This window comes from Macrobrachium nipponense, chromosome 14, assembly GCF_015104395.2.
Source record: "Macrobrachium nipponense isolate FS-2020 chromosome 14, ASM1510439v2, whole genome shotgun sequence".
Taxonomy (NCBI): domain Eukaryota; kingdom Metazoa; phylum Arthropoda; class Malacostraca; order Decapoda; family Palaemonidae; genus Macrobrachium; species Macrobrachium nipponense.
In genome coordinates, this window is record NC_087207.1 from 59547219 (window position 1) to 59570658 (window position 23440).

At 41.8% G+C, this 23440-nt stretch overlaps 1 protein-coding gene across 1 annotated transcript in view; it reads left to right on the plus strand.

Annotated features, from left to right (window-relative positions):
* The window catches only part of LOC135226546 (microtubule-associated protein futsch-like), a 302767-nt gene that overhangs the window by 258030 nt on the left and 21297 nt on the right, over window positions 1-23440 (plus strand). Inside the window, 1 exon segment of the mRNA XM_064266202.1 lies at window positions 19567-19636. Within this exon segment, the coding sequence (XP_064122272.1) occupies window positions 19567-19636 (70 nt within the window).

Consider the following 23440-nt stretch of genomic DNA (forward strand, 5'->3'; position numbering starts at 1 on the left):
CTTGTTCAGTATGCAGCAGGCATTTACAATTCTCAGCTCTGTGTTTATTGCTTGCAACATTAACAGTAAACCAACACCATGAAACTCTCAAGTTTGGTGCGGATGTTGAAGTTTCCGCAAAAGGCGATGGATGAAGCTTTGTTTAATTAACGGGGTTGCGCTTTGTTTTCCCAATCGCACCAACATAAATATTATTTCTTTCGTGGAATGATCGAGGAAAAACATTAGTGTTTTTCTCTTTTTATTCTTTGTGATATTTTTCAGCTGGAGACTAGAAAAGATTTGCGATTCCGTAAAGCAACGAACACAGGAGAACCATGAGGCATGAGGCAGTGGGTCACATTGATACCAAGGAGTCGGTGCATCAGTGCACGAGTGGCCTTGAAACCTTCAATTTCTAAAGAAAATATATAAAAAAAAATCATAAAAAGAAAAATACGAACTTCATCCATTGGTTTTATCCAAGAGGAAGTGTTGGAAAACTATGAAGGGATGTTCTCTTATTTTTTTTTTTTATTGATTTAAATCAATGTTTATTTACAAACATCGCAAATTTCATTTACACAATAATTTTTTACAGTAATATTTGTTATACATATAATAATTATAGTTTAACTCGAGTTTACAGGACTTCTTCCATAAATCCATCTGTTAGGGAAATTTGTTGACGCGCTCTCTCTCTCTCTCTCTCTCTCTCTCTCTCTCTCTCTCTCTCTCTCTCTCTCTTTCAAATTTCATTTACACAATAATTTTTTACAGTAATAATTGTTATACATATAATAATTATAGTTTAACTCGAGTTTACAGGACTTCTTCCATAAATCCATCTGTTAGGGAAATTTGTAGACGCTCTCTCTCTCTCTCTCTCTCTCTCTCTCTCTCTCTCTCTCTCTCTCTCTCTCTCGTCATCCCGGTTTGCACGTATTCCAGAGGAGAGGGAATGGAGGTTGAATGATTGTAACGGGATCCCCCGAAATCTTTGGTTGGGAAAGACGAGAGTTGCTGCTGGTGCGTTGTCACCACCACCGACAATTGTTAAATCCCTCCTCGAAGCTTCTGAAGATCGGCTTCCCTGTTCTCGGAAAGCTGTGGGCGTGTGTAAGAGAGAGAGAGAGAGAGAGAGAGATTTGTCGAACTACCATCACAATATCGAAGGTCATCGTGATGAAAGGTAAACAAAGACGATGTGTGAAAAACAAATTCGTCCCAGGTATAAAATTTTACGGCATATAAAGACTAAAGACAGAGAGGAGACATGAGTCACACTATGAAGATAAACGGAGAGAGAGAGAGAGAGAGAAAGAGAGAGAGAGAGAGAGATTTGTCGAACTACCATCACAATATCGAAGGTCATCGTGATGAAAGGTAAACAAAGGCGATGTGTGAAAAACAAATTCGGTCCCCGGCATAAAATTTTACGACATATAAAGACTAAAGACAGAGAGGAGACATGAGTCACACTATGAAGATAAACGGAGAGAGAGAGAGAGAGAGAGAGAGAGAGAGAGAGAGAGAGAGAGAGAGAGAGAGAGAGATTGTATTTTGTTAAATCTGGTGATTATCTTAATATCAAAGAACATCATTGAAGGTTAACAACCGACAAAGTAATTTAGTCTGAAAATTATTCTCCACGAATGAGGAATGATCCACTACAAATAAACAGATTAACAGCAGAGAGAGAGAGAGAGAGAGAGAGAGAGAGAGACTTGTATACCAACCCCAAAACCACTGATAACCCCAGCGATATGAATCGTCAATTAACTCACTGAAAAGTACCTTTTGAATGGCTCATTTTTTTAGGGGAGATAGGAGGGGACCCTGGGATGGGCTTAGATAGACTTAAATAGGATTGAAGAAGAAGAAAGAGAAGCGAACAGGGTTATTGGGTCGCCCATTCCGGCAGCAGAGACTCCTCCTCGAAGTCTTATAGCCATCTGTTGCTGGTTGTTGCCAGGTCTGCAGACCTTCGCTCTGTTGTTTGCTCTCTGGCGATTTCCGCTAACCGACCCGTCTCTTGCGAAATGCCCCTCCCCACTTTTGATTTTTTCTTCTTCAGTGTTTATCGGTGGCCGCGAGTTCGATTCTCGGGCATTCCATTAAGGAGTGAGATACGTGTATTTCTGGTGATAGAAGTTCACTCTCGACGTGGTTCGGAAGTCACGTACAGCCGTTGGTCCCGTTGCTGAATAACCACTGGTTCCATGCAACGTAAAAACACCATACAAACAAACAAACAAACAATCTTCAGTGTTTATGTGCTGCATTTTGTGCCGGGATTAAATGACACAGGACAGAAGTAGATGGAAGAGACTCATTAAAAACGGCGACCCCGAATAGGGAGAAAGCTGGGAAGAAGATGATTTTGTGCCGGGATTACGTAGGTAGGAAAGGTGACAATATGACTGACGATTGATGAGTTATCAGCTCCTAAAACGACTATGAACTTACTGAACCAAACAAAAACTTCTTTCAGTTTTGTCTGCAGATGGCAATGCAAACCCTGCAAGATTACTGAGTATAACTTGTTTACTTGAAAGTATTTACATGGTATTTTACTTAAAACACGAGTACTTTCAAGCCCCCTAACTGTGGCCCTTTCTCAAAAGATGTGAAGGTGGTCAGACTGGATCAAGACCCAGTAGTCTTATTCAGAGATGAAACCTCTTCATATGGAACAAATTCACTGTGGCCATTGGTTTGAAATTCAAGCTTCCAAAGAATATGGTGTTCACGAAGAAGAAGTAAGAAGGTAAAGGGAAATACAGAAAGATGATGTCTCAATAAAAAAGAGAAAATTAATTGATAAATTAAGGCTTAGCAAGATGAGTAGCAATAACACATCAGCTAAACAAATACGAGTACTAGAAACCTAATTTCCGTTTGCTTACTTCATTTTTTTCCCTCTATCAGTGCCAAACTTCCTCATGAAACCAATAACTGATATCAGTCCTATAAAACCCCCAGATTCTTGAGGATTAGTTTTATAAATAATAATAATAGGGATGACCGTGTTGACTAAGAAAATTCAAGAGCAGCCTCGAGTGTTTACATAACGTGTTTGACAGGAAATATTCTATCCAATTCACCCAGAAGTAAACTATTCAGTGGTGGGAATAATTAAAAATAATAAATAATAATAACAAGAATTAATAATAATAATTAATTAATAATATTATTATTATTGGGTTATTATTATTATTTAATTATTAATTAATAGAATAATTAATATTAATATTATTAATTATGATTATATATATCAGTATTATTATTATTATTATTATTATTATTATTATTATTATTATTTATTATTTATTTTTCAGTTATTTTTTTTTTTTGGGGGGGGCGCTGTCACAGTCATATCCGACTGGGTGGTTTTATTGTGGGGGGTTCCGGGTTGCATCCTGCCTCCTTAGGAATCCATCACTTTTCTCACTATGTGCGCTTTTTTCAGGAGCTCACTCTTCTGCACGAGTTCTTGAGCTACTTCTACATTTAATATTTCCAGGTTCCTATTCAAGGATCTTGGGATCGTGCCTATTGTCCTTATGATTATGGGTACGATTTCCACTGGCATATCCAATATCCTTCTTATTTCTATTTTCAGGTCTTGATACTTACCAGTTTTTTTCTCTTTCTTTCTCATCTACTCTGGTGTCCCATGGTATAGTGACATCGATGAGTGATACTTTCTTCTTAGTTTTGTCAATCAACGTCACATCTGGTCTATTGGCACGTATCACCCTCTGTTCTGATACCATAGTCCCAGAGGTTCTTTGCTTGATCGTTTTCTATCAATCCCACAGGTTGGTGTTCGTACCACTTATTACTGCAAGGTAGCTAGTGTTTCTTACACAGGCTCCAGTGGAGGGCTTTTGCTACTGTTTTTGTACTGGTACTGGGTCTGTTATTATTATTATTGTTGTTATTATTATCTAAAGATAATTATTGTCGAGTACGTAATCTGACGAACTTTTGCAGAGAAGTTGATGTAGTGATACAATAAAAAGAAGAAAATAAAGAAATAGGAACTATCATGAACAGAAAACATATAGGATTTTTATGACAATGTGTAAATGGCCTTTTTCACTATAAATATCTAGATATTCTAATTCATATCTTGTAATGCTTTCTTAATTTATCTCATTTTTGAGGTTCCGGAGATTCGTTAATTCAGCTCATTTCAATTAGTTAATAATTTCCCTCATTCTGTACAAATGCTTTGGTGTTTTAGCTCATTTTTGTTTTGTTTGCAAAAATTGGTGCGCTACTTTTGCTCATGTCTCTTGATAAATGATTTTATATTAGAACTCGTGTCTGTGATAGATACTTTATTTTAGTTCATGTCTGTGATCGTTATTTTTTTTAATAATTTTTTTGTTTAGATATTTCGTTGTTGCAAGTTATATCTAAACATGCTGCGTCTGTCCACCTGGTTGACTTCACGTGCGTGTGCGTGTGTGCTTGCAAGAGCACTTGCATTTGTGCTTTCAAAGTCTGAGAAAAACTGAGAGAAACACCCTGACGATTTCGTGGACCGTTTGTGTCAAGTACGTTCACGAATGATGGGATGAAAGTCAGCTTTGTGTGTGTGTGTGTGTGTGTGTGTGTGTTTGGTATAGTTCGATTTTCTCCATTTCCCAGTTGTCTTCTCGTATGTCCCGAGTTATTATCCCGAATCCAATATCCTTCATCCGGCACGATCCAATTTCTGGCGTCCCATTGCGTAACAAATAGATGGGGAAGGCGACGTATTGACTGGTTTTCAATTGGGTTAATCGAACCCCAACGCTCTCTCTCTCTCTCTCTCTCTCTCTCTCTCTCTCTCTCTCGGCCAGGGTGAGAGAATCTGGGTTCGATTCTCGAACTTGACGAAAAAGGACGAATGGGCTTATTTATATTCTCCAAAATCCAGTCTACCACCTTTGTTGATCTGAGCAGTGAATTTGTACACCTAGTTATTGGTCGAATTTTGTGGGCTGAAGCTGCGGTGTGTGTGTGTGTGTGTGTGTGTGTGTTTTCTTTCAAAATGTATACCGTCAAAACTGAACGGCTTCGTCGAGGCAACCTTAACTCACTGAGGTAAAACTATTCAATAGTTATTCATTATATATACAAATGATTCTCTCTCTCTCTCTCTCTCTCTCTCTCTTCTCTCTCTCTCTCTCACCGGACTAGGAACAGTTTGGGGAGGGGGGGGGGGGGGGGGTCGCTCCTTAAAAATCTAGTATGATTCTTATACCGCTGCTGACGCTGAGTCAAGCAGTGAATTAGTACTCGGTTGTTAGTTGATTGTTGAGAGAGAGGAAGAACTCTCTCTCTCTCTCCCTCTCCTCCATTGACTTTTAGATAGCGCTCACTTGTATTTTAGTTTTGTTAAGGCTTTTTTGTTTTTTTTGTTGCAACAGTTACATCTTTGTTAAGTAGCATGGAATTGATTATATAAAACATTTATATCATGGCTTAAAAAAAAAAAAAAAAAAAAAAAAAAAAAAAAAAAAAAAAGATGATTCAGCATCTGCTTTTGTGATCACCCTTTCTTCAGTGGCAGTTCAGTCTCATTTTAATGGGAAAATTGAATTTTTTGCACCCTCCATCAAGCTTCATTAAAAAAAAAAAAAAAAAACAAAAAAAAAAAAAAAAAAAACGTCCAAGCGTGTCATGCATTAAGATTGATTTCCCTGGTTTTTAATTTGCACGCATTTATTTTATTCTCAAGCCAATCAGTTTGTTATAAATCGGTATCGTTCGATGCTACTTTGAAGACAATGAAGTTATTATGCTCTGCCATTACAAAATCATTCCTCCAAATGTTTTCATGTTATAAACTGAACATTAACAAACCAAGAACTTTGGAAATAAGGTAGAACTGCCATCTGGAAAGCAGCCATCTTGCGGTTCAGGGTGTAATCCAGACAGTTAGAAGAACCAGAAGAAAACTGTTTGTCTTATATTGATATTGGGAGATGTAGTGCCACTGGCAGTTCCTCGTTGGACGAGTGGATTTCGCGCTCGGCTACCAATCCGGTGGTCCGAAGTTCGATTCTCGGCTCGGCCAACGCGGAACCAGAGAAATTTAGTTCTGGTGATAAAAATTCATTTCTCGATATAATGCTGTTCGGATTCCACAATAAGCTGTAAGTCCCGTTGCTAGGTAACCAATTGGTTCCTAGCCACGTAAAAATATCAAATTCTTTCGGGCCAGCCCTAGGAGAGTTGTTAATCAGCTCAGTGGTCTTGTCAAACTAAGATATGCTTAACTTTGGTGCCACTGTGACACCAGTATCATATTAACCGAGAGGACCAAACATTATCTTGAAATTTACACAAAAACTTGTCAAGAGCTTGGAATGATGAAAGCAGGCTTACGAACCCATAGATAACGGTGTCTTATATTCCGTGAGGTGAAAATGGCTTCGCCAACGTTTCCAGGGAGTTGGTTCTACATTCTTTAACAAGCCCCCGTCACCAGCCCATAATCATTGAGACTAAAAATTTTAACAATGTAAATAGATTTGAAAAAACCCTTCCGACTGACGTCATGCTTGCATATTACAATTTTCTGATTGAGATTCAATATAATCGTATTGAACCATATCACGAAGGCCCCAAGTTGCGTTGTGGTTTGTCAAATTTTGGATCACTATTTTTTTATTCTATTTTTTTTTTCACATCTGTCCCCATATAGCCTTGGCACTTGTGTGTATACCCAACACGTCAATCACATAGTAAGCATTCAGACCTTATTGTGACCCATGGTAGCTGAATCATGCGAGCACCACTGGAACTCACCGAGGCCCTCACGTGACCAGAGGAACTGGGTGACTTTTATATCGTTGACTTGTTGAGACGTAAATGACAGTTTTTGACATAAACCTCCATCGCAATTCCATACTTGCAACTTGGGCTTATGAAACCAGAACAAGTCAGCAAGATAAAATAAATAGATAAATAAATAAAACAAAAAAACTAAACCTGTACTTTTCCTGAATCACGGACATTACCGAGACGCTATATAGTCGTCGTTCATTGAAGGCCGTAAACGTTACTCGAGACGACTGGGGAAAATAGTCGTGTCATATCCGTCGTCAAGCCTTGATATCAAGACTCCGAAGATCTTTCGCAGTTGCTACAATCAGAAACCAGCGATGGACCCTTTACGTTACTCGTCACTGAGGAGTTAAATTCGCAGTTGGATGTCGACGTCGCCAACCGACCATTGTCGCCCCGTTTTAGGAACTTTACGCTAAAGGAGAAGAAGAAGAGAAGGAGGAGGTTGAGGAGGGGGAGGAGGTTGAGGAGGGGGAGGAGGTTGAGGAGGTTGAGGAGGAGGAGGAGGAGCGGGAGGAGGAGGCACTGCTGAGCCTAACTGTTTTCGGACGTAGGATTTTGCAGCGTAACGAGCTGTAACCGCAAGCTGTAAAAACTGCCAGGTCACGTTTCAGCCACTGACTCATTCACTCACTCACTCACTCACTCCCACAGAAAGAATATAATGGAATTCTGTTCAGATAACCAGTTAATCGTGTCGCAGCTTGCTTCGATGCCCTCCTTCTCGCCTAGTCTTTTATTCCCTCGTCTTGCTTAGTCTTTTTATTTCCTCGTCTTGCTTAGTCTTTTATTCCCTCGTCTTGCCTAGTCTTTTATTTCCTCATTTGGCTTAGCCTTTCAGTTCTTCGTCTTGCCCAGTCTTTTATTTCCTCGTTTGGCTTAGTCTTTCAATTCGTCGTCTTGCCCAGTCTTTTATTTGTTCATTTGGCTTAGCCTTTCAATTCTTCGTCTTGCCTAGTCTTTTATTCCCTCGTCTTGCTTAGCCTTTTATTTCCTCGTCTTAGTCTTTTATTCCCTCGTCTTGCCTAGTCTTTTATTCCCTCGTCTTGCTTAGCCTTTTATTTCCTCGTCTTAGTCTTTTATTTCCTCGTCTTAGTCTTTTATTCCCTCGTATTGCCTAGTCTTTTATTCCCTCGTCTTGCTTAGCCTTTTATTTCCTCGTCTTAGTCTTTTATTCCCTCGTCTTGCCTAGTCTTTTATTCCCTCGTCTTGTTTAGCCTTTTATTTCCTTGTCTTAGTCTTTTATTCCCTCGTCTTGCCTAGTCTTTTATTCCCTCAGTTTGCTCAGTCTTTTACGAAGAAAGATATCGACCATCTGTGGATGTCCAGACTTAACCAACGCGACGTCTGTGACCATTGCTGTGTTGAGACCACAATTAATTGTATTTATTAATGGTGCTGATAGTGACAGTTTGGCCTCAAAGGTTCTCTGTCAAATGCTTGACATTATATATATATATATATATATATATATATATATATATATATATATATATATATATATATATATATGCACAGTTGTTACGGGGAAATATTACTCATTTTTGTTGTTAGTTTGAAGTTTAAGTGGAGGAATAATGATCAACAAAGCGTCTTGTTTTTTAAGGTAGTCGCTTGTTTTGAAAATACGATACTTAACTCGTTTTGGTGATTACTTTAGGAAGATGTTCTTTCCTCTGCTTGATTGTAGAATGCATATTGCTCTTATGGTTTTATTGGAAACGTCCAACAATCTTACACAACAAAAAAGGAACAGTAGATGCACTGATAATCAACTGATGAGGCAGAACATTTAAACTTTAAATGATGAACAAGAATTTTCAAGGCGACCGATTTTAACTTTCGAAATAAATTACTCCCTCTTTCCGTTTTTTTTTTTTTTTTTTTTCACAACACAGCGTTGGAAGTTGAGGTCGTGTGCAAATATACATTCCAATAAATGACTTGTTAGAATCTATAATAGCATATTCACGACATTGAAACCACACTGGCAGGATCCTTGATATTAAACTTCTCTCTCTCTCTCTCTCTCTCTCTCTCTCTCTCTCTCTCTCGTAGACTTACTCATTATTGAGTCAGTTCCGCCAATAATATTTTTGTAATGAAGAGCTGTGAGATCCATCATGGTCAAAAATACTCTCTTAGTGTTGGAAAATTTTTGGACAGTCTTCAAAAAAAAAAAACTACTACCGCAATCTTTGAAGAAAAAAGGAAAAGGCCGTCTTGCCAGTAATTATCGTCATTTTTAGAAATTGCAAAAGCCATCTAGACTAAAATTATAATGGAAATCTATAAAAATGATGAAGATGATATCGGAGATGAGTTGTATTATGATTTTTTTCAAACACATGCCAGGTTCCTTTTATATATATATATATATATATATAATATATATATATATATATATATATATATATATATATATATTATATATGTGTGTGTGTGTTTGTTTGTGTGTGTATGTGTGTGTGTATGTATGTATGTATATATAGCATAGAACTCTCGACCTCCTAGTACTACTGAATTCATTCGTTTGGCATTGAACGACCAAGGAATCTATTTCAAATTCCTCAGTATGTAGGAAATTTTTGTAATAGATTCAGTATTGTATAGTAAATAAATTCAGACATCTCCGAGTTATAGAATTTATATGGCCCTGACTTTCTTCTTTCATTTTTATTTCATGGAAATAAGAATGACTAGGATCTGTTCGTTATCTTTGTTGTATCCAGTAATTACCTATTTTGTGTGTGTGTGTGTGTGTTAGAGAGAGAGAGAGAGAGAGAGAGAGAGTCGAAATAGGCAAAAGTATGTTATCTTAAATACCAATCACGCAATTTTGCCTTATCACTATTCGAGGACTGTCTTCCCTGCCGATGTCTTCAGACCTCAGAGCGAAATCAGAATGACTAAATTTTCGTCGAGCAGAATGGTGTAACAATTTTTAACTAGATCGTGTATATTGTTATTATATATCAATATACACGCATTATTGATATTATATATCAATAATGCGTTCATAATATTAAGGGTCTCCAGGGGCAGATTAGAAATAAAAAATCGTGAGAAAAACTCGTTTGCAAATTGGCATTTTCAAACACGCATATCACCACCCTTGTTACATAATGGGATTTTCGACCACTTTGGAGTCTACATATACAAATACGCTTTTCCATGGGTAAAGTAGGATATTTTTAGAAGACTGGAGCAAAAATAAAAAATGCGACTTGGAGCTCTGGGGACCCTTGATATTGTTAAAGCCTCAAATTTGACTTGGCTGAATAGGGGTAAAATATTGAATATGAAGAGAATAGAGTTTTTAATGTTATTGGGCAGTTATTCACTCATATTGACCATTGTTCTATTCTTGGTTTTTGTAATGGAAAACTTCTTAAGCTGGAGTTACCGTAATTGGGTCGAGGTTGTTCTGGTGTTCGCCTTCGAACGCGAATTTCACCCAGTTGTGGGCAATTAGGGCTTCCATTGTTGATCTCCCCTTTGAGACCAGAATAGATCGTCGAGTGGGTATTGTTGGAAGGGGGAAGATTGGATACAAATTTACCTTCGATGACTAAAACGTTATTTTTATTCTCATTTTGTTACACTGCCTATTTCTGCTTCGTGTTTTCTTTGATTCGCGTCATTTTAACTTAATAAGACTGGTATAGGAGGAAAATGAGAGGTTAATTGGCTCTATGCAGTGACACACAGCTGTCATTATTGAAGAGAGTCGCTCCCTTTCCGTGAAATTAGCCTGCAAAGATTTCATGCATCGTCATCACTTCATTGCTATTCATGACATCCCAGACATGCAGTGCAGATGCCACTTTCTTGTGTTCCGATCCGGCTTCTTAGTAAGTTTTAATCTTGATCGGATCAGTATGGGAATGTAGAGTAGTAGTAGTAGTAGCAGTCTTTAGTGATATGCTTTATGATGGCGTTCACGCGTAGCCAATTTTTAACTAGGTTAAACTTTTGTCTCGCGCGCTCACGTATATGTATGTAACATATACATATATATATATATATATATATATATATATATATATATATATATATATATATATATATCCATCTCCCAACTCTTTAGCTTTATTTCCTTTCCACCAGCGTTTCATGTTGTGTGTGTGCAAGAAACGCGGTGGAAAGGAAATAAAGCTAAAGAGTTGGGAGATGGATATAAGCTATATTATAGTGGAGCAAATAAACAAGGTAGAATGGAGTTGGCATAGTACTGTCTAGTGAACTAAAGAACTCGGTAATAGAAGTGCATAGAAAGAATGACCGTATCATCAGATTGAAGATATGTTATGGAGGAGAGATTCTGAATATTATAAGCGCATATTGCACCACAAGTTGGTTGCACAGAAGAAGAGAAGGGAAATTTCTGGAGAGACATGGATGGAATAATGCAAGAACTGGAAGAGCATGAGAGGGTGATAGTTGGGGCAGATTTGAATGGCCTGTCGGAAGTGAAAATGAGGCGATTGGGCGGGTGCATGGGGGCCATGGAATTGGGGAGAGAAACCCAGAAGGAGAGAGTGTAGTGGACTTTGCTGTGTCATTCGACATGGCAATAGTAAACACATTTTTTGAGAAGAAAAGGGAACACCTAATAACATATAGGAGTGGGGGAAGATTCTCCCAGATAGACTATTTCTTGTATAAAAGGATAAATCTGGTGGAGGTCAAGAACTGCAAAGTTATTCCAGGCGACCATGTAGCCCCCCAACACAGGCTGCTATGTATGGACTTGAAGTTGAAAAGGGAAAGAAAAAAACAAAGCTAAAGGGATAAGGAAAATTAAATGGTACGAATTACAGAAGGAAGGGGATAAGAAGAGAGAGTTTAAGAGGAGGGTTTTGGAGGATATTGATATAGGGATTGAAGATGTTCAAGAATGGTGGGCACGAAATGCAGCAGTAATAAGAAGGCATGGAAAGGAGCTGCTAGGAGAGGACATCTGGTATCATATGGGAAGAAAAGGATAGTTGGTGGTGGGATGAAGACATGAGAAAGTAGTAAAAGATAAGAAGGAGGCAAAGAAAAGATGGGAAGAGTCACAGTCAGTGGAAGACAGAAATAGGTACAGAGAGAAAAACAAGGTGTGAAAAAGGTGGTAGCCCAAGCTAAAGCAAAGTCGTATGATGATGTGTATAATGAGCTGGGGACAAAGGAAGGATTAAAGAAGATGATGAAGCTATCAAAGGCTAGAAATAAGAGCACCAAAGATATAACACACATCAAACAAATAAAGAATCAAGAGGGTGTAGTGCTTAGAAGGAGGAAGACATTGTGAAGAGATGGAAAGAATATTTCGAACAGTGTTAAATGAAGAAAATAATAGACTAATAAGAGAGGATGGGCAAGTGAACATTGGCATGGTAATGAGGTTTTTCTAGGCAAGAGGTACTAAATGCACTGAAGAAGATGAGAATGGGAAGGCAACCGGACCAGACATGATCCCGGTGGAGGCATGGAAAGCATTAGGAGATGAAGGAGTGGATATACTGTACGATCTTATGATAAGATCCTTGAACAGGAAAAGATACCAAATGAGTGGCGTGGGAGTATATTGATCCCAATTTTTAAAGGGAAAGGCGATGTCCAAGAGTGTGGTAATTATAGGGGCATTAAATTGATGTCCCACACTTTGAAGATACTGGAAAGGATGATAGATGCTAGACTGAGAGAAGAAGTACAAATAGGTAAAGAGCAGATGGGATTTATGAAGGGAAGGGGAACAACAGATGGTATATTTTGTCTGAGGCAAATAATGGAGAAATTCGGGGAAAGGACAAAGGGACCTACATATGGTATTCATTGACCTTGAAAAGGCTTATGACAGAGTCCCGAGACAAGAGGTATGGAGGAGCCTGAGGGAGAAGATGGTGCCAGAGAAGTATGTGCGATTGATACAAAGAAGGAATGTACACCGGAATGTATTTACCAGAGTGAGGAGCAGTGTTGGGGAGACAGAAGGTTTTGAGGTGAGAGTAGGATTACACCAGGGGTCGGCTCTGAGCCCATTTATCTTTAACATAGTGATGGATGTTATAATAGAGGAAGTAAGGGAGACAGTACCATGGAACATATTGTATGCGGATGATATTGTTCTGTGTGCAGAGAGCAGGGAAGATCTGGAAGTGAAATTGGAAAGATGGAGACAAGTACTGGAGGACAGAGGAAAATGAGAATAAGTAGATCCAAGACAGAATATATGTGTACCACCACTGAGGGGGATGATAGAGAAAGTATTCAGCTTGGTGGAGAGCAAATAAGGAGAGTTGATAAGTTTAAGTATTTGGGATCTTTTGTTAACGCTGGAGGAAGTATGGAAGAAGAAGTAAAACATCGGGTACAGGCAGGCTGGAACAACTGGAGAGCGGCCTCGGGAGTTCTTTGTGACAAAAGAGTGCCGCTTAGGTTAAAAGGAAAATTTCACAAGACGGTGGTAAGAACAGCAATGCTGTATGGTACGGAAACAGCAAGCATGAGAAAAGCAGAGCAGAAGAAGATGGATGTGGCAGAAATGAGAATGCTTAGGTGGATGTCTGGGGTAACAAGAGTGGATAGGATCAGAAATGACTACATAGGGGGTCAACTAAGGTGGTGGAAGTATCAAAGAAAGTGCAGGAGGGGAGGCTGAGATGGTAGGACACCTGTTGAGGAGAGATGAGGGACCACGCTGGGAGACACACTATGGGAGTGGAGGTGCAAGGAAGAAGAAAGAGAGGGAGACCAAGAAAGAGATGGAAGGACTGTGTGAGAGGAGATTTACATGAGAAGGGAATGATGAGGCAGAAGTGCAAGATAGAAAAAGATGGAAACGGCTCATCCGAAACGGCGACCCCATATAAAAAATGGGAAAAAGCTGGGAAGAAGAAGAAGAAGAAGAAGAAGATATATATATATATATATATATATATATATATACTACATACTCTTCTATTATTATCCCATGACGACTTCTTATACCACAAAATTAGACTATATAAGAATGTAAACCATGCACTATAATAATATAATATGAAAATATAAACGTTAGTTTCCACTTTCATCTTTCTTCTCCTAGCCGATATTTTATATCCCTCTGTTATGATGTTTGTAACCACCAAACTGCAGCTGATGCAGCTGAGCCTCACCGAGCGAGATGCTGCATTAATGGTTTGTTGAACCATGCCGATGAATGTGATCGCCAAAACGTTAAGAATCGATCTCTCATTATGATAGGGAGGCGATAACACAGTGAACGCCTTGGTATACAGTGTCGTGTGTGTGTAAGTGTAGGTGTGGGGGTGTGCACGCTTGCGCGCTTCAATGCAGGAACGTGACTTAACCCATTTGTCCTCATTTTGGGGAGTTTTGACATTTTAGACACGCATAACTGTATGTTTTTTTTTTTTTTTCACTTTTGTGGGAGAGGTGTGTTAACCCTCTGGATCTTAGCAGTTCCTTTTTGGGATCAGGTTGCTGGCCATGAAATTTTTCCTCTCTGGCTGCGACCTAACACTTGGGACTGACCACCAGGTACATAATCCATGGCGTAGGTCAACAGAAGCGCCAAACTATTGTCACGGTGGAATGGAACTCTTTTTCCAGAAAGCCAGTCATGGATATTTGACATAAGGAGCTTTCTCTTAGGTGAACTACATGACAGTTCTGTTTTTTTTTTTTTTTTTCCAGACCATGACGTCTAGTTTGATTTTTTTTCCTAGTAACTGAAATTGTTTGTGTTTGTTAGATTTTTGCTTGTTTTATAAGTCAGACCATGTATGTTTTGTTCATGAACGAGTAGAGGTACTGCTGTAAGTTTTTACTAAAATTTATATGGTGAAAGGCCTCCATATGTAGAATCATTACAGGTAAGCCCTGTAGGGGGATAGTGTTGTACTGAACCTCACGTAGTCCACTGTAAGCTTTACTGAAGGTTGACTGCATCGTCCTATCGGCTCCTAGTTACTCAGTCATTTGGCTGTCATGTTATAAAATCCAATGGTTTTCTTTGCATACATTTTGGCCAAGATCATCAATAGTTATTGAGAGTAAATAGCACGACGTCTTCGAGCCAAATAATAGTGTATTTCAGCATTAAGGAGATGCTTATTTTACGGCATTAACTCAGGTTTCCCAGAAATTATGTATTTGGAATAGTGCTGCATTAAAAATAGAATTTTCTACACGAAGTCAGCCCTATTTAGTGAATATAAATGTGTAGTTCACCACGGGGAATGTAGAACATCTCCCTTCCCTTCGAAATTCGCAAAGACAAGGTAATTATGCCTTCATACGATAAATTGTTAATGCTAAAAGTCCCATTTCTTGGTTTCCTGTTTTTCCTTTTATCGTGAAAACCCCGATTGATATTAATTTTGTATTAACCCTGACACTAATGATACCAGAGCCGTCGCCACCGTTGAAAATCCATCTTTGGTTGTGTGATATAGAAATCGTCTCTTGCTGTCTGTCACAAGTAAGGGGAAAGTTAGTTTTTGAGCTCACTGCAGTGCGCGCTCTCCATGACTAATTTTTAATTTGTATCACGTCACATTTATAAAGTGTAACGTGACAAAAACTACAGAGTTCATTATATGACGGCTCGTGCGCGAAGTTACGCCTCTGTCTCTCTTTTTCTCTCATTTCTAGGTTTTATTTGTCTTTTATTATATTTTGGTTAAAGTTCAGATTTATTTTCATTTTTCGTAACGATCACGCGGTGAAGCTGAAGGCAGTTTAATTATCCTCATTCACATTTGAGAGGTTTTATGGCAGTTTTTTTTTCGAATATAATCAGTTTGATGTTAAATATTCTCTCATTTTGGAGAGCACGTAATGGAGCTCGAGACAATTAGATTATTCCCCCCCCCCCTCCCCCCACCTCTCTGAAGATGACGTTATTAAGCCCTTGGTGAATGATCAGGCATAGATTTAATCAGTGATTCCAGTTAAATAAACAAATCAGAGCTAACAGTGAAAATACGGATGCACCCGTTCACAGCACGCGGAAAGGAACACGGGGCGTGTCTACCTGAGTGCGGAAGTGCGTAAGTTGTGGGAAGCGTGGGGCGGAGTAGCGCATCGCCGTGTGAAAGGTATACGTACTGAGTGCCTGTGTGTGAGAGATAGACTGACGGAAAACAGTTCAGCCCGGAGATGTATCATACATGGCGTACATGGAGTGTCTCGTGTATTTGTTTTAGAGAGAGAGAGAGAGAAGGCAGAAGGAGAGAGAAGAGAGAAGAGAGAGAGAGAGAGAGAGAGGGGGGGGGGGGGAACTCTACAGTTCAGCGATGCATTGCATGGCGTAGTTAGGGTTGTACAAGCAAAACGGTTGAAGTAGCGATGGAATTTTATTTTACCTTTTTCTTTGCAATTGCTGGTTGTTTCTACAACTGAACGAGGTCTGGATATTGTGAGGTGTTCGAGCTTCAGCGAAATCCCGTCTCACTCAAATTGAAATGTTATAACTGCAATTCCGTATGACTGTATTTGTTGTAAGATTGAGAGGGTTTTATCAGATTAATGTAAAGCTCTCTAAATTAGGTCTGATGGCTTAAGCATGAGCGATAAGGAGCAGAAGGTGGCGTGTTCATAAGGGAATTTTACGCGAGTTCGCAAGATATGAAACATCATAAAGCGAAGGAGAGAGATGCGAACTAATTTGAAAGGAAAAATTCAACAATGACCATAAGTGATACGTATTCGTTGCCCCTTTCTGGAACATGCTGCGAGACGTGTTTATTATGCCATTACGTGACTTTAGAAATAGCAGCAGTCCAGGATGTGGTTTTCGTTTAAGATTTAGCTACCGTGTCGTTAGTATTATGAATGCAATTGACCTCGGACTTGGACGGTCGCTCACGCCAAGGGATGGTGGGTAGCCCTGAAGGGAATGCAGTCTGATGGGTGATGAAATGAGATGGGCCTTTCCATACAAAGTAATATCTTTTTTTTTTTATGAGGTGGTCAATTCGGATCATTCGTTAAAGACTTGCTCCTTATTGCGTTTTAGACCATTTACTACTCTGGCTCTTGTGGCTAATTATGATAATTCATCTTGGTAAATTATATTTTTATGTTTTGGATGCAAAATATCAACATATGTGGGAAAAGATAAGGAAACCTTTAAATACATCTTACCTATTAATATGGAGCAGGCGAGTTTAAGAGATACAGTGAACTTCTTCACAATACAACAGTGAACTTCTTCACAATACATTTTGGTGTAACATTACAGTACGTATTTTGATGGATTATGTGTGTGTGTTTTTTTTTACTTAGGTAAGAACTTTTTTTAAAATCAACTCAAAATGAAAGGCGATATCTATCCCCAGTTAATACAAAAGAATTTGCCCAATTTAAGGTTTGATTGATTTATGGACTTTTGGGACACATGCCAACCACTGGGGCAAATAAGGCCATTCAGCGCTGAAACGGAAATTGACAGTGACAAGGTTTGAAAGGTGTATGGGGAGGAAAACCTCAAAGCAGTTGCACTATGAATCAATTGTTACGAGAGGGTGGACAGTCAGATGGAAGAAAGAGAATGTGAATGGAGGTACAGTAAAAGGAATGAAAATGGGTTGCAGCTAGGGGCCGAAGGGATGCTGCAAAGAACCTTTAGCAGTGCCTACATTTCACCGCAAGAGGTGCACTGACGGCACTACCCCTCCCCCCTATGGAGAGTGCCCAATTAGGGGTTATGGGTAATGGGGACAAATCCCCTGTATAAAGAACATTTGTGTAGTACTTAGTTTCCGGTGTATGACCCCAGTTTGCTTTCCAAACTTCAAACTGTAGATTGATTTTGTAGCATTGGTGAAGGAGCTTTTTATTTTGGTGGAATATAAGACCAAGGTTATATTTAAGAGGTCATAAATTTGGAGCTATAGAAGATTGCATACTCTGCTAAAGAAGCTGTTGTGCAGAGTCAGGTCAAAGGTCAAATGAACATTAAAGTAGGATGAATGTGGCGGTGACTTGTGCTCTTGCTCCCTTCTTAACCACTCACTTTCCCAGGGATCATTTCACACGCATATATATATATATATATATATATATATATATATATATATATATATATATATATATATAGATATAATATATATATATATATATATATATATATATATATATATAGCATCAATCTTCAAATGTCCTTTAATATCCAATTCGCTCTACCTCGGAATTAATATATTTTCATATATGTTAACCGAAGGGGAATTTTTTTAGGTGATGATAATTTCGTCCTCTCGTGGGTTTGAACCAGCGCCCAGCGGACAGAGGAGAAATCAGGACTTCAGTGACATTATCGACTCGGTCACGAAGGACGAAATTATTATCACCTAAAAATTCCCCTTCGGTATATGAAAATATATTAATTCCGAGGTAGAGCGAATTGGATATCAAAGGACATTTGTAGCACGATGCATGTATATGAATCACGGTGATGTGATAAAAATTCATATATATAATATTATATATATATATATATATATATATATATATATATATATATATATATATATAGATATATATATTATATATATATATATATACTATATGCGCTCCTATGTGTATGTGTTCACGTACGTACACAAACGCTATTCTTACGTTATTATACACCATACTTTATAGACCATAAAACCGACAGCAACTGGCCTTCCAATTCACGTTTCTGCATAAATCCGCACCTTATTGAGGTAAAAAGGAAAATAAATTCGAAGAAAGACGTGATGTACCGTTGGGATGAGAGAACTCATGCATGTATTTCTGCTCATAATGATGCGTTGACAAGGGGCCACGTTGAACACCTGCTGGTTGGGGTCTGTTGCCGTCTTCTGCGCTGGACAGATTGTGTACAGAAAACGGAACGCGGGCGGCCGTGGTTGGCCGTCTCCCGCTGCTGGAAAGCCTGTCACCTGTTTTTCACTTTGGGTGACATCATCAAATGGTTTCCCTTGTTAGGCAAGAGTGAATCTCTTCTAAGGAGCTGCTTTTGTGTTTATGCAGCTGCCAGTATTTCATTGAAGGAATTTTTTTTAATTGAGATGTTTATTTGGACGTGGAGCCGAGAAGTGTCTTTCTCATGGGGGAAACTATAGAGTTCTGACGGGATGGAAAAGAAAAAAGTAAGCCAAACGAGGGAAAAGAAAGAGAGGATAAATGGGAAAATAACGATACCTTACGGGAACTAAAAGTGATAAAGAAGAAAATGAGACCTAACCAAGAAAGAAAAGTAGGTGAAGAGGAAAGTTTTGAGGCATAGCAGGGAAAAAGCAGTCGGCCTATATAGTACCGACATTAGGATTATTGGATGTATTTTTCGTAATCGAGAGACAGGACGGATGCCGTGAAATATAACTTTTAAGTGTTAATAAAAACTTGAAAATTTTATTATTATTCTTTTAACCTACTCAAGCTGAAAGTTGATTATGAAATGTAATTTGTACTTGGACAAGTTTATATATATGTCAGAATTTGTGAATTTTTTTAAAGCAATTGAGCTTTGGGAAATTAATAATAAAAGTTGAGGAACTGGTAATCTTCTCTTCGTGAGAGCGCTTGAACGCCTGTATTTATATTCATACACTAAACCTTACAAACAAAAGCGTTAAAGTTTCACTTCATGGTGAAGTATTTGTTTCACGAAGCATATTCTTTCACAGTTATTGTAAAAGAGTTAATGAAGTGTAGTTGCTTTTTATATAGCTTTATTCTTTTCTTTTTCTATTCCAGGACTCTTTGGGCATTGGGTCTCACCATTCTTCCAAGGTGTCGCTGTTGGAAGGACGACATCAAGTTGTCGGTAAGTCGCTTTTACCGCTTTTTAGGTCTTTGTAGATTTACATACTATAAAGAGAATGCTCGAGTAAGGTTTACTGTTCCTCTTACGTAGCTGTGAAATATAAGGCTAAACATTACTGGGTGTTATTGCACTGAATGTGTACTATAGTAGATTCACATCACCCGTGCATTTGATGTATAGGCCAGTCCCTTACAACTCTCCTGATTGGCTGTTGATAAGCCAATCACAGTGCTGTAAACTCTCAATCTCTCTCTCGAGAGAGTTCACATAGGCATGGTGTATGTTCCACCTCTCCTGAGGTATACTTTTGAAAGACGTATCCGTCAGGAGAGGTGGAACATACATCCTGCCTATGTGAACTCGCGAGAGAGACTGGAAGTTTCCAGCCCTGCGATTGGCTTATCAACAGCCAATCAGGAGCGTCGTAAAGGACTGGCCTAGACATCAGATACACAGTTGATGTGAATCTGCTATAGTTTTAGCCAGTCCATCACTCATAGCCAGTTAAAGGTTCTCCTGTCGAATCAGGATATAGGTTTGGTACCCAGTACACAATAAACAGTTTGTTCCGATGCGAGATACTTACCTCGAACCATTTCATAGGAGATTCCCGGATGTCGATCCGGGTCCGACCAGAAAATTCTGGTTATATGCCGCACCCAGGTCAGGCCTATGCCCCAGGGGTCGGAGACCAAGCCATCCTAATGACCTATAGCCAGTCCTTCTCTGGTCGCAGGAGCGTGAACACGCCCCTGCTCGTCCGGTGTCCGGCCCTTATCCTTTGTCCGTGTGTGTGCTTTGTGTGCGTGTATCGTGTTTTTGTGCGATGTCGGCCTCGGAGCCTCAACGTCGTTGCCCCGGTCCTGAAGGACGGGCTTGTGGAGCTTTTCTCTCGCCCCCTCTGATTGATCCTCATTCTTTATGTAATTCGTGTAGGGGGGGCGCTTGCTCTAAAGACAACACGTGCTTGGAGTGCATTTCTTGGCCATCGTATCAGTGGGATTTGGCTTCCACTAAGAAGAAAAAGAAGTCTAAATCTTCTTCAGCAAAGATTTCGCGGGGATCGAGGAGTGAGAGCAGCAGCAGAGACGGCGGCGCCCCTTCTCCTTCGGTATCGTCGGAGAGGAAGTCTCCCTCCGCCTTGCTACAGGTTCTTTCTCCTGCCCCCTCCCAGCGAGGGGGCCTAGGTGAGTCCGTTGCCGGGTCTCCCCCCAGGGGGGGTCCCGATGAGTCGTCCTTTCCCCAACAGGTGGTACCGGAGGCTTCCGCAGTGCTGAGTGGACTGCTGGTCGCGGTTGCAGCTCCAGGGCTCCCCGTCCTGGTCCTCTCTTGGCATCGGTGCGGGGGGGGGAGGGGGGGACCCGAACCCTCCCCTCTGCGGAGCTTCCCACTTCGACTCTCCCCTCTTCGTCTACGGCTCTCCCCGCTACAGCTCGCCTCGCTGCGGCGGCCCTCCCGCTCTCGAGCGGAGCTCGCCGCTCGCGGCCGGACCCGGACCGGTTTACCCGGTCACGGATCCACCCAACCACCCGGCTCCAACCCTTTTCCCTTCTGCCGTTGGGGATGTCTTTCCCCCTCGTACTCCGGGCAGATCCCCAGTGAAGGACGATGCATTCCCGTCCTGGGGCTTCCCGTCTAGGAGGGGGACATGTAGGAGCCGGGAATGGCCTTGGGAGCGGCCTTCAGGGGCGGTCCCGATGTGATAGAGGTGTCCCCGAAGCGGCCGGAACGCTCCTCGCGTTCCCCCCGCGATGGGAGTCGCCGGAGGAGAAGCAAGAGACGTCGGGATTCGTCAGGGGAGAGGAGTTCTTCAAGTTACTACTCAAGGGAGAGATCCTCCCGTAGGAGGAGACGCTCCTCCAAGAAGAGGCGCCGTCATGGGAGACGCAGGAGACGTAGTTACTCCTCGTCCTCGAGCGGCTCTTCCCGCTCTCATCATCGTAGCCGGGATCGTAGAGGGAGTGACAGGCGTCGGGACATCTCCCCCCAGGGGCGGAGGCGTCTCCTTCCCCGAGGGTTGGCCCCCACCCCCACCCAAATGGCCCCCAGGAAGGTCTCTCATGGGGGGTTCCCAGCCGTCTCCCTCCCTACTCTTCCCTCGGTCCCGGTGGATCCTGCCTCGGTCTCGTCAGCCATAGGGTTGGCCTCCATGACCGAGCGGGCTCCCTTCTTCCGTGTTCCCACACGATTGTCGCCTTCGCGGATGGAGCCTAGAGCCGATACCTCCTTAGGGGGTTCAGAGCCCCCCCACCGCTCAGGTATGAGTACCTCCTCGGGATGGGCCAGGCGTTCGGGGCATCCCCCCTTGCAGGAGACCGGTGTGCAACTGGGTTTAGGAGCCCCTCTCCGGGGAGCTTCTCCAGCTTCCCTCCAGCTAGGGTCTGGGGCCTCTCCTCCGTCGCGGGACGCTGAGGAAGAGACCCTTATCCAGGAGGTACTCCAGAATGCCCTGGAGGAATTGGGTCCAGTGGATGAAGGTTTCTGCTTTCAGGAGAGTCCTCTCTCTGATAGGTCCATGAACGGCTAGAGGAGCCAGCCCCGACGGTAGAGGACAACAGATCCATGGCGGTGGACTTTCTGTTCAGGGATCCAGAGGAACCCAAGCCCTCTCTCAGCCTCCCTAGGTCCACCAATACGGAGAAGGCCCTGACGGTGGTGGAGAAACTCATTGCAGGCTCCAGTAACTCCTTGCGTTGGCACTCCTCGGCTAGACTACTCCCAGCGTCTAAGCCGAGTCAGAGGAGGCTATATGGCCCGGGAGGTGCCCCTCTCCTCCCAAATCCGTGGAAGGGAAGGTAACTTGGCAGCCCTAGCGCCCGGACTCTCGGAAGAGAGGCTCACGTCGGGACTAGTCTCCTTCTCTCACCAGGAGGCTATGGCTATGGAAGTCACAGCGTGGACCTCGATTCATGTGGCTTCTGGTTAGATCTGTGGTCCGGGGCGGTAGCCAGGTTTCCCCACCCTCCACGACTTGAGGGACGAGGCCTCTCTTGCCCAATTCAAAGAACTAATTTTGTCGGGGGGTAAGTCCTTGGGCTTCCTCACGACCCAACTGGTCTCGTCCTGGGCGAACTGGATCTTGAGGAGGAGGGATTCTGTGCTGGCCAAACTCCCTAGGAGCATTCCTGAGAGGGAGCTAAGGACCCTTCGAAACGCCCCAGTGGAAGGAGCTGCTCTCTTTCCGGAGGAGCTAGTGGAGGAGTCTGTGGAACGGGGGAGGAAGGCCAGCCAAGGCCCAATCGTTTATAGGGCCCCTCCCCTACGTCAGTCGGTGCCGAAAAGACCTAGTGAGCGGCCGAAACCTCAGAATAGGACCCTCTCGGCTCCCCCCACGGAATCACCCCTGCGGAACTGGAGAGACCAGGGAACTCAGCCCTCCCCCAGGACCCTCCCTCCTTCCCAGGCACCCTTCAGGCCCAGACACCCTACTTCTTCCAGGAGGGGTCGTAACAACCGCTTCCCTAGGAGGAAGTAGGAGTCGAGGCCCTCTACCGTGTCTTTCGCCACCGGTGGGGGGTTGCCTCTCGAGCTGTTGGCAGAACTGGGAGGATCTCGGAGCCGAGCCCTGGACAGTCCAGGTCCTCAGGGACGGTTACCGAATCCCCTTTCTAGACCAGAAGCCTCCCTTGACAGGGGAGCCGGCCAATCTGGCCTCTCAGCCCCGGAACCCTGTGCTCAGGGAGGCCCTAAGGCTAGAAGTTCAGGCACTGCTGGAGAAGGGAGCCCTCCAGCAGGTGGTGGATCGCTCCCCCGGGTTCTTCAGTCGACTTTTCTGGTGGAGAATCGTCAGGGGGGTGGCGACCG